General features: G+C 35.3%; 1 protein-coding gene across 1 annotated transcript; it reads right to left on the bottom strand.

Moving 5' to 3' along the window:
- Window positions 1–485: 485 nt before the first annotated feature.
- Window positions 486–14,484, bottom strand: LOC145769630 (CTD small phosphatase-like protein). Its single transcript, XM_082581305.1, has 8 exons — window positions 14,251–14,484; window positions 12,947–13,164; window positions 12,322–12,441; window positions 11,449–11,505; window positions 7,040–7,132; window positions 5,037–5,222; window positions 2,716–2,930; window positions 486–610 (listed from the first exon to the last, which is right to left on the bottom strand). Exons 1-8 carry the CDS (start codon window positions 14,438–14,440, stop codon window positions 607–609), a joined length of 1,083 nt encoding a protein of 360 aa, XP_082437431.1. The 5' UTR covers window positions 14,441–14,484; the 3' UTR covers window positions 486–606.
- Between the last annotated feature and the right edge of the window lie 2,180 nt (window positions 14,485–16,664).

A 16,664-nucleotide genomic window follows, 5' to 3' on the forward strand; every position in this document is an offset into this window, starting at 1 on the left:
TACCTTAAATTTGCGTTCCGAAACAAAACAAAAACGTAAAAATTGTAATTTGAAAACCATAAACGAGATCATGATTACGAGGTACACAATTTGACTGAAATTTTATTCGTAAAGCAAAATTTAAGTGTGTTGGATTCACTTGATGTTTGATTAAAATAAACGTTAGCATGAATTAATTATCTGCTCAACTAACAAGTACATAGAAGTCAACAAGCAACGAGGGAGCAAGCAGTTCCCAGTTGGTGGATTTTATCAACGATTAACAACAAAAAATACAAATTGTAGTGTTTTTGTGGCGAGAGAGAGAGGAGGCAATTTGCAACGGTCGATAGCCTGCAGTGTGGAGGAAATGCGAAGTGCAGTCATTGAAACAGAGCTCATACTGTTCAGGTTTCAGGTGAGAATCTCGCATGGAGAACCACTGCGACGGCTTGTTATAACCCGAGGCTAAACCGAGAGAGATAAAACTTATCTGCGTGTCTTTCGCTCTTGAACCGCAGCTTTGGCCTGCTTGATAATGAACACGATAGGTGTCAGCAACGCGGTGCGACTGCAAAGCTGGCTGGCCTCTCACCTCGACAGGTTTGTGTTAAGTTGGGCTCTTTGTTATCTGCAAAGTTTAAGATTCTTGTAAGCAAGGCTTCAAAACGACGTAAAATATTAAACTTTGGTTGGCTGGGTAAAGACCTTTTAACTTTTTTAGCATTTAAAATTGCACACAACAAAACTTCACCATGCTGTACAGTGTACAACTGAAAAGTAGACAAACAAGCAAAGTATAAACACCCATTGCAAAGTCAGTGTAGAAGTCTTAGAATTTATTTGCCGGTTGAAGATTTTCGTGATCGTATGCATGATAATCTTTGTCTATGCAGATTGCAGAGGATGCACAATACACATTCAAGAATGCATTTGTCTGTTGAAACAACTATCAGTTGTCTCAAGATTCTAAAACCGCAAAGAATATGGCATACTAAAAGCAAGCTGTTTTATGAGCTACCATCCGAAAAGTAACATACAAATACACAAGTTGTAATAGACTGCGAATAGAGCAAAAGGGGCACTTCGCTGTCAATGTAACATCAAGCCAATATCTTTAATGGTTGTAGAAACGACAAATCGGAAATTCCATAATGCTTGTTGATCAAATAAAACCCAAGATTAACCATTAACTTAACCCAGAAAACTTTGTTTAACTTATTGATGAGATATTTGCACAAGAATCTGTAAAGATCCCGACAACATTGGAGGCTGCTGGCCATGGCAACAGAAAGTTTACACCCAAAACCTAAAGCTAGGATTTTTATAGAAATAAAGTGTCCTTTTGTATAATGCTGCTGCATTAGTCATAAGTTTTGTATAAGGCCATGGCAGTCGCAGATATGCGTTGCTACCAGAACTTTACAATGCCACTATGCCAGCAGAGTTTGAAAATTCCTTTTATCACAACAGCAACAAATCTTACATAAATTGCTTGTATCACTACTGTAGCACCACCCTCCGTGACTTATGCTTTCATTTTATAAACATCTTTACACGTTTTGAGAACAATAACACAATGGGCTCAAGAAAACAATTGTTGCATTCCTGAGCATTCGCTCCACATCAACCACATCGTTGGTTACAAGCAACTAGCTGGGAGGTTGAGTGTCAATGACAGGCATTCAACAACCCAGGCTGCAAATCCGTTATTTTCACATGGTGGACGTTGAATCAATGTACAAATGACGGATTTTGCTGTCTGTGAAACCGCATATCGTTATTTTATTTCGATTATACGTGCTTTTGCAGTGGTTTCTTCAATTGGAAGTAGCTACGCCTTTTCAAAACAAATCGCGATTCAAGTTGCAGAGAGATGATACTCAGTAAACCAAACTCCATGTGCTTTATTTTTGACTTCATCAATTAGCCTTAAAAACTACACAAAAACCGGTCTGGAGTGCAATTGGGTAAGCAATTAGGAGCGAAAATCAATTTCAACTAACCTAATGAATAGATTTAGCATGATAAAATGCGTTTTTAAAATTATCCTGAATGCCAAACCAGGCTGCTACTAATAATTCACGCAGATGCTTAACCATCCTGTTCAAGATAGAATTTGAATCCAGAAGCTCAGGAGGTTGTATTGGCTTAGCCTTCGGAGCGAAGGTACCGTACCCCAAAACAAATCTACTGGCGATCACACTCCATTCTAACTTGGTGTGTAACTATCTGCAGTACAGTGGACGAAACACTACGTCGCGATCTTTAATTTGTCACAGCATGCAGAGCTGCTGCTACGGAACAGTTCTCAAGAGGGAGAAAATCATTACACTGCATCATTGCACACCGGAACAGTTGTATTTTTAAAATAGATTACACTATTACATAACTAACAAAAGAGCTCAATTGTACCAAATCGAACCAGCTTAATTATGCGATGGGCATCAATCAAAAAGTAAGCAGTGCCTTGAGTTTTGTTCCGCAGCAGTTACTATGTGCATACTTATTCAAACAAAATATGATAAAAAGTTAGTTACCGGCACCAACAACCTTTCGGCATTTGTTACTTGCACGACAAATAAAAAGTACTTCAACATATCTGAGTCGCTATTTGAGTTTTCAAAACATTTTGCTCGTCAAGTGCCCACACAAACTATTGAATAAACTACATTATATTTTACAAAATCGTTCGATACAATGTTTTTGAAATTATCAACAAACAAAAATGCAAACCTTTCATCGCTATCTTCATCAGAACTGTTTTGTAAAGCTATAGGCGGCCGTAATTGCTGTTGTATCGAGGCTGTAGTCTGCTTGGCGTGAGAAGTAAATCCGTGCGACTGAAGCACAGAGTACACGTCTTGAGACTCGGCTATGGCTTCAAGGAAAGGCAGAAGGTCCAACAGTTCGGTATCACTCGGATCATCAAACCAAGATATGACGGGAACCTGAAAAAATAGATTTTAAAAATTGTTGCACTGCATCCACTGCACCTGTATGTTAAGTAGGAATACTACTTCTATTGCAGCGTTTTTGGTCGAGGATTAAAAATCCGAGGTGGAAGTGGCAAGGGTAAACACTTTTTATGCACTTATTTTGCATGTTTGGTTGATTTACAGAAACATGAAGAAGTCAGTCGTGTATGATTGACAAAACGTCGAAATAAACGCAGATTTATCACCTTGCACATCTTGTAATAGTTTAGCTTAGTTTGCACCAGTAGAGCGCATCATATTATTGAACTCAATGCCTGGTGAACAGTCTCATTTGATTTTCACTATTCTATTTATGTGAACTGGTCAAGCGGCTAAGCAAAAAAAAAAGTCTGAAAAGGTAACTTCTGTCGTTCCTTGTGACACGGCCAACCCAATGCATTTAACAAAATTGGTTGGACGTACGGTCAAACCTGTGAGACGGGTGGGTAACTTTAACGTTGATTCAACCTAATTGAAGGTTGATTTCAAATTCCTGCAAATTAAGCCAGGTCTACGTCATAACAAATTATTCACAGTTTCCCTCGTGAATGGGCGCCGTGGTAGCTACCAAGATAATGAGCACGTAAATAGCTGCAGTAGACCGATCCAGACAGCAAATCAGACGTTTTTTTGCATTGATTCAACGTTTGCTGATGTTGAATCAATGTAAAAACGACTAATTTGCTTTCTGGGGCATGAGAAAGTGCTGACATAAAATATTTCACGAAAAACACACGCACATCGGTTACGATGAAAGATTAAGGTGGCGTTGTAGAATGTACATAAAACAATGTTTTCTGAAAGAATGCTGTATTATATAATCTTGCATTGTTTTTTATGCTAAATTTCAACTGTCTCTAAAATCTTTACAACAGTGGTTGTTCCGAATCAGCAAATAAGTTCTTCATCGCACTGATGCAACGCCAGAAAAAGTTAAATCAGTGCAAAAAAAATTCTTATTTGCTGACTGGGAATTGATTTTAGGCATCATTTGTTCATGCGGTTGATACAAACTAAACTATTAGAAAATGTTATAAATATTTTATAAAGAAGTGTAAAAATTTTCTAAGTTTGTGATGTTAAGTGAATTTATTTTATGATGACGAAAACTAAACACGTCACGAAATTTCGACATTTTGACAATCTGATAAACCTCGCTGTATTTCGAAGCTGGAAAGGATAATAGTTCCTGTTCATAACCTCGGAATGGCCCGTTTCGGTGAGTCCGATTCGGTGAGTCCGATTCGGTGAGTTCGATCCATTAACGGGGGATTTTTTCAATTTTTTTTTTAAATTATCGGGTACCGTAGCCTAATTATCATTGCCGTTTTAGGGTTAGGGGTTTGGGGTTACAGGATAGAAACTCACCGAATCGGACTTACCAAATCGGACTCACCGAATAGTAGCAGACCCTCATAACCTAGTATAGGCGCGTAAAACGACTTAGTATCCAGGCCACGGTTAGTATGCATTTACCACACATAAATGCATCAATACCAGGGTTGAAAAAAAATGTTTTTTTTTAATAAAACCCAGTCCGCCCGGGTTTTTATGGGCAAAAATGGGTTTTATCACGTAAAAACACAGGCGAACATTTTTTTTTGCAGAATTAATTTATTAGTTTAAGAACAAGTTGACCAAATTTATGCGATATGCATTCATGTGGAAAATCACGCTTCTAGGCGGTGAGTTGCTGTTTGCTGAGCCTGCTAAATGTAACAAGAATTTGATTTAAACACATATTTACACTAGTGTTTTTTGTTTTTTTTTCTTGCAATAGTTGCAATAAAATTAATGCTAGAAAAGATAACAATCCCGCTGAACACCCAAACTTTGCAGAATTTATTTGGTTAGTTGTTGAAATTAAAACTTTGAAAGTTTTGAGAAAAAGCTTTGTTTGTTTTCACAAGTTTTTTTCTTCAACAGTTTTGAAGTTTTGCCAAATTGGAGCAGAATTCTTCATCTGGCAACACTAATGTTGTAGATCTAGCCGCGTCCTTAAAAAACCCGGATGTTTTACGAAAAAAAAAAAACAGCCCACTGGGGCAGCTACACACTACAACTCCGATCAATACTCACTGCATTGTCGGGGTGGAAGATGTACGATGCCGGAGAGTTATCAATTATGATCACTTTGTTCAAGTCACGGCCAATGAGACTCAGATCTTTGACATAATTCCCTTTATGAAAAACGCAAGATTCACGGAACAACCTCGCAGAGAAGACATTGTGTCTGTCCAGGAGATCAGCCACTGGATCGGCATACTGTTGAAAAATGATGAGAAGTTATTTGATGATATGAATCTAAATAACATATCAGGAGAAGTTAATGCCTTTAAAATTGACATGTTTCTTTCTGAGATAGAAAGTTATGAAAACAAACAAGATAATATTGTGTTAAAGAAACCATTAGAAATTATTTGATCAAAAAACTATTCTGAACAAGACGGACCTTCACACAAACACCTGGTAACCGGTATTAAAATAAGCAGAAACACATTCCATTGTTTCATAGGTCTGGTGTGTTGGTCTATTGGCCAATTTTGATAAATATCATCGATATTTGAGTGACAGATACACTGCCGCAGCAGAGGCAGGTGACTAGATGCCGCGGTTATGCTTGGCACAGACAAACATGTACATAAGGGAGCAAAATCGTTTACTTAGCGACGTTTAGCAAAGAAATAGAATGTTAATATCTCATGCAACCAGCGGCATTCGACAGCGTAACAAAAAGCAAAACGTGCTAAAAAATAACTAAAGAAAGAAGTTAAAATGTCAGTAGAGCTATCAAAAAACGCAACAAACCCAGTCACCAAGCTCTAACGTTGAATCAATGTAAAAATAGACGTCTGGTGTCTGGAAAGACACTGCAGGTGAGATAGCGTGACTTTTTTCAGGCACAATTCAACATAAAAAATATTGTGCAACGCCACGGCAACGATTAAGAGAATAACCTATTTGGAAGCTCATTTCAATGCATTTATAACCCTGATCCACACACATCAACTTTGCTTGTAGTGGGAGTAATCTTCTAATCTTTAATAATTTTTCAATAAATGTTTAAAAACTCTAAATTTAAAATGAGGTGAAATCGTAATGTTTGAAAGTACCGTAAGATTTTATCTTGTCAGTCAGATTTTGCTGCTGCATACACTTTTAACCATAAACAGTTTTCATATGCATACTTTTTCATTACATGAAGGTGGACATTTGATCATTTTGGGAAGATATTTAAGTATTTTAGGAAGATATTTAACGTAGTTTATGCTATATTTAAAAACAGCATTTGTGGTGTTTTTGCAAATCCAGAGGTTCACAACAATAGCCTCAAAACTAGCGTGCGGACAATAGCGTGCAGACGTGTTGATATCGTGATCCACGATGTTGAAAACGCTGTTGGGTAGCCTAGCATGGCCACCTGCCTAGGTTACATAATAATTCAATGGGATAGCAACATAACTAAACTCTTGGCAACAGTAAAGACAGGCCACAAACTAATTTTCATAACTAAATAAAAAAGAAAAACCAACTTAAAGGTCAAATCTATGTAACACCCATAACACCATATAGTTTTCTGACAGTTTTTGTAGAGACGACATCTTTTTTTATGTATTTTTTTTATATGATACGATATCAAATCTAAAACCAATTTAAGCCAAAACATAGTTTGTTTTCGTATCTTAAAATCACAGCAACAAAACAAACACATCGTGCGTCAGAAAAAAACTAAAATCAACAAACAAATCCAGGTGGTGACATCAACGAACCAAGCAAATCAACGTTTTGGACCAAAAAGAAATAAAGGAGGAAGGAAAAACTTCAGATTCAAACTTTTATTAATTTTTAATGCACTTGGTGTTGATTTTATAACTGCGCATCCCGCTGCAACATGAGTACAATTACTTCATGTCTGCAAACAGGTGCGCGTAGTGCAGTTCGGGTGTCACGGGTTGTCAAGAATGTAACAAGCTGCTTGCTTGGTTGTAAATCATGATCAGAACGGTGCCGACAATGATCAGATTAGAAAAGAATTAGGAAAATGGAATTATACAATTAATAAATAATGCATGCAGCAGTACCTTTGCAAGGCTGGCTGTGAATAGAACGCATTCATACATTTCTCCCATCCGTTGAAGATATGTGTCGACATGTGGTCTTTTTAACACATAAACCTGCATAGAAAATGAATCCATATATGAAAATGCTCGATGCACAGTTTATGAATGAGCAGAGTCAAGTGAGGATTCATCTGGAACAAATGTATTTTTAAAATCCTGGTTTCATCAGGTTGAACTATCATCTCTTTAAATTAATGTGATGCAAAAAATAAAATATGGTGATAATAAATCAGCGCTTGTTGCACTGCGCTTTAGTAGCTGTGAGTGGAAATGAAAGAGAGCAATCCACTGTAATTTAGCTAGCAATCGCTCAAGTATAAACTAGTTTACAAGTCAAACGACAATCCCATGGGAAATTGTAATTATAATGATGGAAATTGTTAAGATAAGGTTTGTACAAACATCTTAAAGTTCAAGTTGTGGCTAAAGTGGCGCTTCTTGGATCTATTCCAATCAACTACGTCCGATAGACGAAATATGTTGTTCACAGAATGCGTATTTTACCTTGCTCTCACCTCCTAATGCAGTGAGATAAAAAGAAAACTAGAGCGAGATGCCAATTCACAAAGCAAGTTCATATGCATATAAGGCAATGACAAACTACTGGCCTATTAGGCTTTTGATTTTACAAAATATTTGTTTATGTAAGTGTGTTGCAAATTAAAGACACAATGAATTTCAAATATATATACAAGCATTAATTTGTAAAAAAAAAACGCCATGTAAACTTTTCGTCATGCTCCGAGCAAGTGCGGTTATAAAGCTTCAATAAATCGACCAAAGCTCAACATAGTTTTGAAATTGATGTCATGTGTGCACTGTGCAGTAGTCTAACTCTAATTGATTGAAAATCTCAGTATCTAAAAATGCAAAGTGGAGACCACATGCCAAAACCACCCCAACTGAAACAGGACAATACCTTATCAAATTTGCAAGTTTTAGTGGAACAACAACAGCAAATTTTAACTACCAAGAACAAGCGTTAGTATTCGTACATAATATATACAGAATAATTATATATAGCTTAAATTTTACATAGTACCAATGAGGGTACAATGGCAAAATGCAAGGGTAAAACTATAAAAACTACCTATTACACAGCAACGTGCTATTAGAATCACATCAAGTCGCAGCATACAAGATACTTAGATTCAATATATTATCGTGGCTAGTTGGAATTCTGCAGAAATTGTACTCCTGTCGAATCACTTAATATTCACATCAAACATCAGCTATGTAATTAACGAAATGTATCTATATATGGCAAATATAGTTACTAGACGCCTAAATACATTTACGGCCTGTTTCACCAACTGTGATCATCAGAAGGTTCTTATTCAAACAAATGCACTTTGAATAACAACCTTCTGATGGCTCCAACTAAAGTCAAATAGGCTGTAAAGGTTTTTAAGTGACTAGGAACTAATTTGATATAATTCCCTCTGATTGGCTTTTTTGCTTGTCATTAAAAACTTTCTGTAGTGTAAAGTGTTGATAAGCCGGGAGCTGATAGTATTTATTGTTGAAAATCCAAGTTGAAAATATACATATAATATAAGTTATAAATTATCGCACTGTGCTAAGTACAAAATCAGGTGAATCAGGTTTTTATTGTAATTTGTAAATGTTTTGGCTCTGCTTGCTGCATTGAGCTCTTCATTTACATTGCAACTGCTGCATTTTATCACTGGAATACATTACACACAGGCCTAACTGCAGACAGTGGAACACTATACGAACAATAAATCTGGCCTAAATGGCTTAATCAGTGAAGTAGGCACACTGAGCACGACCACGAACTTATAAACCTCGTGTGGCGATTTCAATATGTTGAAAATCAGATGAAAAATGATCCTTTTTAAGTGTCCGTACTTAGACCTTTCTAATTAATTAAAAGTGTCATGTGCTTCAGCAAATCTACAAGTCCATGAACTTGCAAACAGTTTGTCCTAATCTTGAACTTTGTGATAAAGTACAATCATCTTTCAAGCATGCATATTTTCGAACTTACATGCGTTGCTCTAACATTGAAATATATAAAGGTAAAGTCGAGTACTAACGGATAAGTGCTGCCAAAAACAGCACTTATAAATCTGCATTTAAATATGTAAATGTCGGTAATTAGTTAGGAAAAGGCCATTTAAGTATGATATGTGTGCAATTATATTTGAAATTAAAAGCAAAGGCTCAATGAAAGAATTGCAACCGGCGAATTGAGATCACCGAGCTATTAAGCAATGACCTCCAATAAACTTTAAACATTGGTATTGAACATTTACAAATGACGATTTAATCATTGAGGTATAAAATTGCTGTTGCTGATATTGAGAATAAATTCTAGTTGCAATTACCATAAATCCTGGCAGTGAGTAAAATTGTTCTTTTTTGCACTGATGCAACGCCTGCACCCTGTAGACGTTAAATCAGTGTAAAAAATATCAATCTTGCTCAATGGGGGTATAAATCTGGAGAAGTGTGAACGTTCTTGTTATTATAAAATAAATACATAGTTACATACAACAAAAACCAAGTAACAACAATGCGGTGTTGTAAACTCTGTTCTTGCTGCTGCCAAAACGTTTTTGTTCCATTCAAAAACTGCAAGTTTGCATCATTTAATAATGTACGCTCGCTGAGTTAAAAAAGCACCATACTCATCTAATTATGCAACAAGCAAAGTAACAGAAAATGTTGCAGCTGAGTAAGAAAATATCACAGCTGTCCATGGTGTTAGAATCGTTAGAGGCTCAAGAGCAAGGAGCCGTGCGAAAACAAGCAGCAAGTACGGCATAATCCTGAATAACTTTCTCGCCATCAAATATATCATATACAGTATAATCACAAAAGACAGATCATGTGCAGAATTGAACATGACATTAAAAATTAGAACTTTTGCCTCAATTGTGATAAACAGAAATTCGGCTCTACATATACTTTATGATAAAACAAAAACTTATCTATACAATGATATGAGCCTAAATAGTACAACGGTAGTAAACGCTTTGTTTATAAGTTTTCTCACACTCCAAATCGAATATAACTTTCAAGGGTCTGCTACTATTCGGTGAGTCCGATTCGGTGAGTTCCTAACCTCTAACTCCTAACCCTAACCCCAAACCCCTAACCCTAAAACGGCAATGATAATTAGGCTACGGTACCCAATAATTTAAAAAAAAATTGAAAAAATCCCCCGTTAAGGGATCGGACTCACCGAATCGGACTCACCGAAACGGGCCATTCCGAACTTTCAAAGTACCCCATGGCACTGCACTCGCAACGAACGTTTCGGTGGGCAACAGAATTTGATTAGTCACCAACAAACTGTCATATTTGAAACAAGAGTAATTTGACATTGAAGTTGAACGTGTTGATTACTATAACTTAAATTCATTGTATTCTGAACAGAAACTGGGGTGTCACAGATTAAAATGTTGCTGACGCCAAGAAGAACTATTCAAGCTGATAAAATTGCATACGAATTGCAAATCTTGCTTCAAACATTGTAGCTGGTAGTTGCTGCAATTACGCATACGAGCAACCATCATCACCACTTCCTCTATCAAGTAAGTGTTTGCTTATACGACCACAAGCCTAGCTAATACTGAATTAACTCAAGCAAGTGATAAGATAAATTACTAGACAACAACATAAGCACGGTAAGGTAACATGTATGTATCGATGTACGCATGTGTTGACTACCGACAATCCTACTTTGCTCGTGTGGTAAACTGATTAGCGTGTGAATGTAATGACAAAAACAAATTATAAAATGACATAAGAACACGGTAATTTGAGATTGCGATTTAATTTGAAACAGAATTAAAATTACGATCATGTCTTGGCACATAAGCATTGTGGTTTGTGCACTAAAGAGCGTTTTAGAAACGGTGGCTTATATTTTAAAATACTGTAGTGTATAAATACAAACAAATTTTATTTTGATCCCAACAAGACTAGACTAAAAAAATGATGTTTGTTTTGCTTTTGAAAAACTTGATGAACGCATGAAGTGATGATATTTGTGACAGCTGTTTCTAAATGCAAATTCCGATCAATAAAAGTAAACACAATCGATTTCCAAGCGAAATCGTTGCTTATGTTTTTACACAACGAACTTCTCCAAAAACAATGATTTTCCCAAAGAGTATCTGTACCATTTACTCATCTTAAAAACAATCTCTAACATCGGTTACAGAAAAAAGTTAATTGGAAGCTTACAAGTAGAAATTAAGCCATACGGTGTGACAAACTAGCATAATTGAAATAGCAAAATGTCACTCACACTGTTAAACCACACATATATCTACTTGTAATTAGACAGTACAAAAGTGCATAGGTTCAATTAATTTCAAATTCAAACCCATCCATACCTGGTGAACAGTTCCATCAATTTCGACAGGAACAACAAAGTCTGCATTGCTGATGGGCTATTAAGGTAAGACAACGTTTTAATTGTTATCACGAAAATATGCAAAAACTAATACTAGGCTACATACGGTATATAATTCATACTGCGCTCTTAGTCAACTTGAAAATGTTATGAAGGTGCCATTGAGGCACTATTTTGGTTACTGAACAGACACCTTAACTCAAGAAAATAAAACAGTACAATAAAATCTCTATATCATAATTTAAAAAAACAAATATTATATATACAAAAAAAACTTTAAAAATACATCAACTAGACCCAGCAGTACCCAATGCCCAATGTGAAGCCTGTGAAAACAATATCTGTGGCCCTGTCTGGGCTCTAGAATATATAATACGATCTCAAGCTTAGACCAAAATTCAAGGACAAAAATTAGTGAAAATTTTAACATGCCCGCCAAGACTGGCGAAAAGCTCAATATGGCATCTGGTTACAAAACTTTGTGCACCCATGGACTAGACTAACACAGTAGGCTTAGTTAATTGTATACCTGAATCTGATGCAGCTTTCAGTACCGTATAATAACTATTTGAGACACAAGTATGCACTCTATGCAAGTGTGCATAAAAAATATGAAAAATATTTGCAAAATTACTATGTATGTTGTGTGCAACAATATACACAAAACATAGGCTAGCCTACCATACCTAAAGCAATTATATATAATATACCTGAAGTAGGTTATTACATGGATATAAAATAAGATAACACAAAAAACACAAACTTTGATGTGATGTATCCATCGGTACCTTAGATCTCAAAGACTCTAGCAAAAATTTTTAAACTTTGAAATTGAAAAACCACAGTCTCTCACTTTAAAGGAACTGTGCACCAAGGTTTCATCCAAATCAATTACTGCACATTTTTTGTGACTAATATCTTGAGGTTTGGGAGGAAGGAGATATCGCTGTTCATGGTTACCGTTAGTAACAGTCTGAAACACAGAAAAATATCATCAAGCAAGGATTTCTATTTTCAACATAAGGTTGCCTCTATAAATTTGTTCCACTAGATTATTTTTATTGTGATCAAATTTGGTTTAAGCTAAACAATATAGCAACAAGCAATACAAAATTTTAAAAGGTTTTAAAATATAATGTGTATTGTACGGTATTATATATGTTGAAATTTTATGCGATATTGCAAGAAACAGCAGCATGAGATACTAGGAAAGAGTAAATGGAAGTAGCATAGTAAATTTAAATACTATATATATAGAAAACTTTCACTATGTATATATGTTTGATTAATTTTCTTAGATGAAAAGGTTTTGTTGCAATTTTTTTTATGAACTCAAAGTTCCTACATGTAATTCCTCTACACTTAATAAAACTAACCAAAAACACACTGAAAAATTATAAATCAAGGGACAGGCTACAATACATTTCAAAATAACATATATTTGTTCTGCAGTGTTCTACCAAAAATGTAATGCATACATTATCATTATTATCATGAGTTGGATTTACAACAGCTGAAGGCATAGGAGCATGGTCAATTCTTCCATTGGAAAGCGGTCTACTTTCTTGTATGTGTTTGTCATGCAATGTAGATTTTCTTCTAGGTTTTCCAAAGCAACAAAGCATGGAACGAAAAGTTGTGTTTTGTCTTTCTCCTTTTCTTTTCTTCTTTTTTGAACTTTGAAGTGATTTGCTACCTAAAAAGAAAGAATTATCAGTTTTGGTTACTAAGCAAAACATAGTTGCTGTAAATCTCTTGAAGTCTCTATTGAGTTTCAGAATGGTATTTCTAGGATTGATATTGGGCGAAAATTATGCAACCTGATTAACTTTGAAGTTGCTTCTAAATTCCAAACCATTGCATAAGTCTAGCAATCATCAACACATTCAGTAACGCAGTTAAATCAAGAAAAAATAATCAACTTGACATTAAATAAAAATTTTAAAATCAAATCGAGTACCGGAAACAAAATTGGTAAGCAAGCATACAAAGTTAGATAGCATAACAAACATTTTAAACAGTGCAATGGAATGAATTTATTTACCAGAAGTATATATAAAGCAGTTGAACAAATTACCATGAAATCACATTCTTGATGTTGCCAGACTGCAATTTGAGATTGTACATCCAATTTTGTTTGTAATATTCATTGAAACAAACTTAAAATTACAGATTTGCTAACTAGATTTATTTTTAATAGGTTGACCCTCAGGACCGGGTGGCATAGTGAAATGTCATGAGACAGAGTAGATATTACTAGGTGTCCAACCCTTGCAATACAAGGAACAAGATACCGTACGTTAAAGCATATATATAGATAGATAGCCTTAGTATATAATCCTTAGAAGCTCAATATTAAACAATAGGCTATAATAATTATTTAAAATCAACTCAACTATTTAAAATTTTAGCATTGTCTGATAGTGTGGGATTCAAAAATCTTATACGCGAAAATGGTTTGTGCAGTTAACTGAGATGTGATTAATTGATTTTGACTGTACAGGTAGGCCTAGGCTACTATTTAAGTTGTACTGATGAGTTTTCTATGAACGAAAACTGGTTCTACAACAAATAAATTGCAAAACAAAATTGTAATGCTGTGTGGGAGATAGCTACCGGTAGTCGTCAATGGTATGAAAATTGACTTTGAGCAAAAACTTTAGAGTTTTACGTCATTTACTATTTAAGTGGTATTGTTTTCCATACTACAATTTTGTCACCTTAAAATTTGCACTAACTGTTAATAAATTTTCTTTACTTCTACCATGCCTAGTTTTATTACCTGGACCTTTTCCAGAAAAAATATATCCATTATTGATATGCTCTCCTTCTCGTGCAACTTGTGTTATAATGGATGACGATACATCCATTGAAGGTATCTTTGCGTCTTGATATTGGCTTTTGTAGGCTTGATGTTTTTGCAACTGACTTTCCAAATAACGTGAATTACTCCAATTGAAAATTGAGAACATGAATGAAGAATAACACAAATGAAAAACAAATAGAACTTCTCGCTATTTTCTTTCTTTAGAGAAATTCGATGAAATAAGTTAGCTTAAAACATGGACAGGCTAATGCGTAAACATAATTTGCGAACACATTTGTACTACAGAAGTTATTTAGATACCTTACATAAACATAGTAATAAATTTACAAAAAATATCAGCACAATTGTTGGTGACATTACTTTGAAAACAAAACATACCTAGGGTGTAAAATCTAGGCAACGCAGCAATTCTTTTCTTATCTAACCAATTATGGTTTGGGCAGGACTGTACCAAAATTAAACATGCATTGCATTTTTCTTAAACTGGTCATAATTGCTCACTACCAAGCTACCTATACCAGCTGGTTAAGGCAAAGTTAGGATTAGGCTAGCCTACAACTTTAGTAAAAAAATAGCTTAAAACCACCATTCTACTGTGTGCTTAACCTCGCTTCTAAGTTATGGTCAAGGATGCCAGCGACAAATTTCCAATAAACTTAGATTGTGTGCTAAAAAAAACCCAGATGAGGCAAAAAAAACCCAGGTCCAGAAAATATGTAGTAAAGCGGTTAAAAAAACCTGCGTGCGCTTTCAGCACCATTTTTAAATCATTACACAGAAGCCTCAGAAAGCTACAAATAGTAACACGTAGCCTATATATATATAATTATACAATAAAAAAAACAATGAAAACTATCAATACTACAAAAAAGTGCTCAATGCTAAGCAAAAAAGCAAAGCAGAGCAATTAAATCAAATATAGTAATTAATAACTATATTTGATTTAATTATACAATATACATGCTTATGTTGGTATGGTAGTTAATTAATATAACTATATACAAAAACAAGAGCTTGGTAGGCCTATATGGGCTCACAGCAAAGATTTTGGTTCAAAATTACCTTTATGGTAAAGCGTCTAGCTAGCAAGGTTCAGTGCGTGTTTAACCAAAATTTCTAAAACTGACTAGACAAAACCAATAAGGTTAGTTTTGACTTTTGAACTAAACTTTTTGCTGTGTGAGTTGTAGACTGCGGCTGAGGAGAATCATCATGCCTGCTTACTGCTTGGTGTATATACAACTACGATAACTTGGTACTTAGCAATAAACCCTGCTTAGCCTTTTTCATTTGAACATAATGTTGAAAAGAATAACTCAAATTCACAATAAGTAAATGTTCAGTAACACAAATAGTTGTACTACTCCAATTTTTAGTCATCCACATTTTCATAAAGTTGGATCATTTCTTTAGCATCCTGTAGGCTACCTCACTGACTGCAGTAGCTGATGCAAAAAAACATTACCAGTAGGCTACCTTATCATTTTTGTGTTGCAGTGTGGACCATTTATCGAAGATCCCAGTGCCTTAATACCGTGCAAGCTCTGTACAAACTTAAAAACCAAAAAAACCTAGATTTACCTAAATTTGAAATAAAAAAACTTAAAACCCAGATGTGGTCAAAAAAACCCAGATCTAGGTGGAAAAACCAAGGTCTGGCATCCTTGGTTATGGTTATGCTGGAACTCCATGCCTTCATTTCACCTAGTTGTAGACACAGGACAAGGTTTATGCTAGCATAAAGCCGTGGCATGCATCAAACCTAATTCGTGCAAAATCTCTTGGCACTAATTCATTTCAAAATATGATAGATCTTGTTACACTCCATCGTCTGTCAATGGTGGTGGTTGGCAAGGCTTCTTAGTTCTAAAAGAAACGTTGAGACAACATTAAGCAAAGAAACTACAAAGTAAACAAATTGAGAAAAGCTTTTCTCTTTTCGATATGAGATAAGAGAACTAGTGAACCATGAAAAGAGAGCAGCTTTTTTTCAGCTTTTTTTTCTTTGCTCGCTTCATGTGTTCTCTCATTTCTCTCATTGTATGAGGAATTTGACTGGAGATCATGGCTGCCAGAGACTGATCAGGGGTAACATAAGTCGTTACCACACGGGTGTCAACTGTCAAGCCCTAGTGCACTTCGGGCTAAAGGACTTTGGTTAGTGCAAATATACAACGTTATCTAGTTTCGAACTTCTGATGAGTTATTTCTTGCAAATTGTGTCGGCAAATATTTTTTTGGCGCGATACCGGTAGGCTCTTAAAAAATTGTTCTAAATTTTTGCAACCCAAGCATTTATTAAGCATGCAATTTTGTGGAAAATACTATGTAGTTAAATGTCGATGTTTAGAGTTTAGACTACTATTGAC

This window comes from Aplidium turbinatum, chromosome 1 (assembly GCF_918807975.1).
Source record: "Aplidium turbinatum chromosome 1, kaAplTurb1.1, whole genome shotgun sequence".
Taxonomy (NCBI): Eukaryota; Metazoa; Chordata; class Ascidiacea; order Aplousobranchia; family Polyclinidae; genus Aplidium; species Aplidium turbinatum.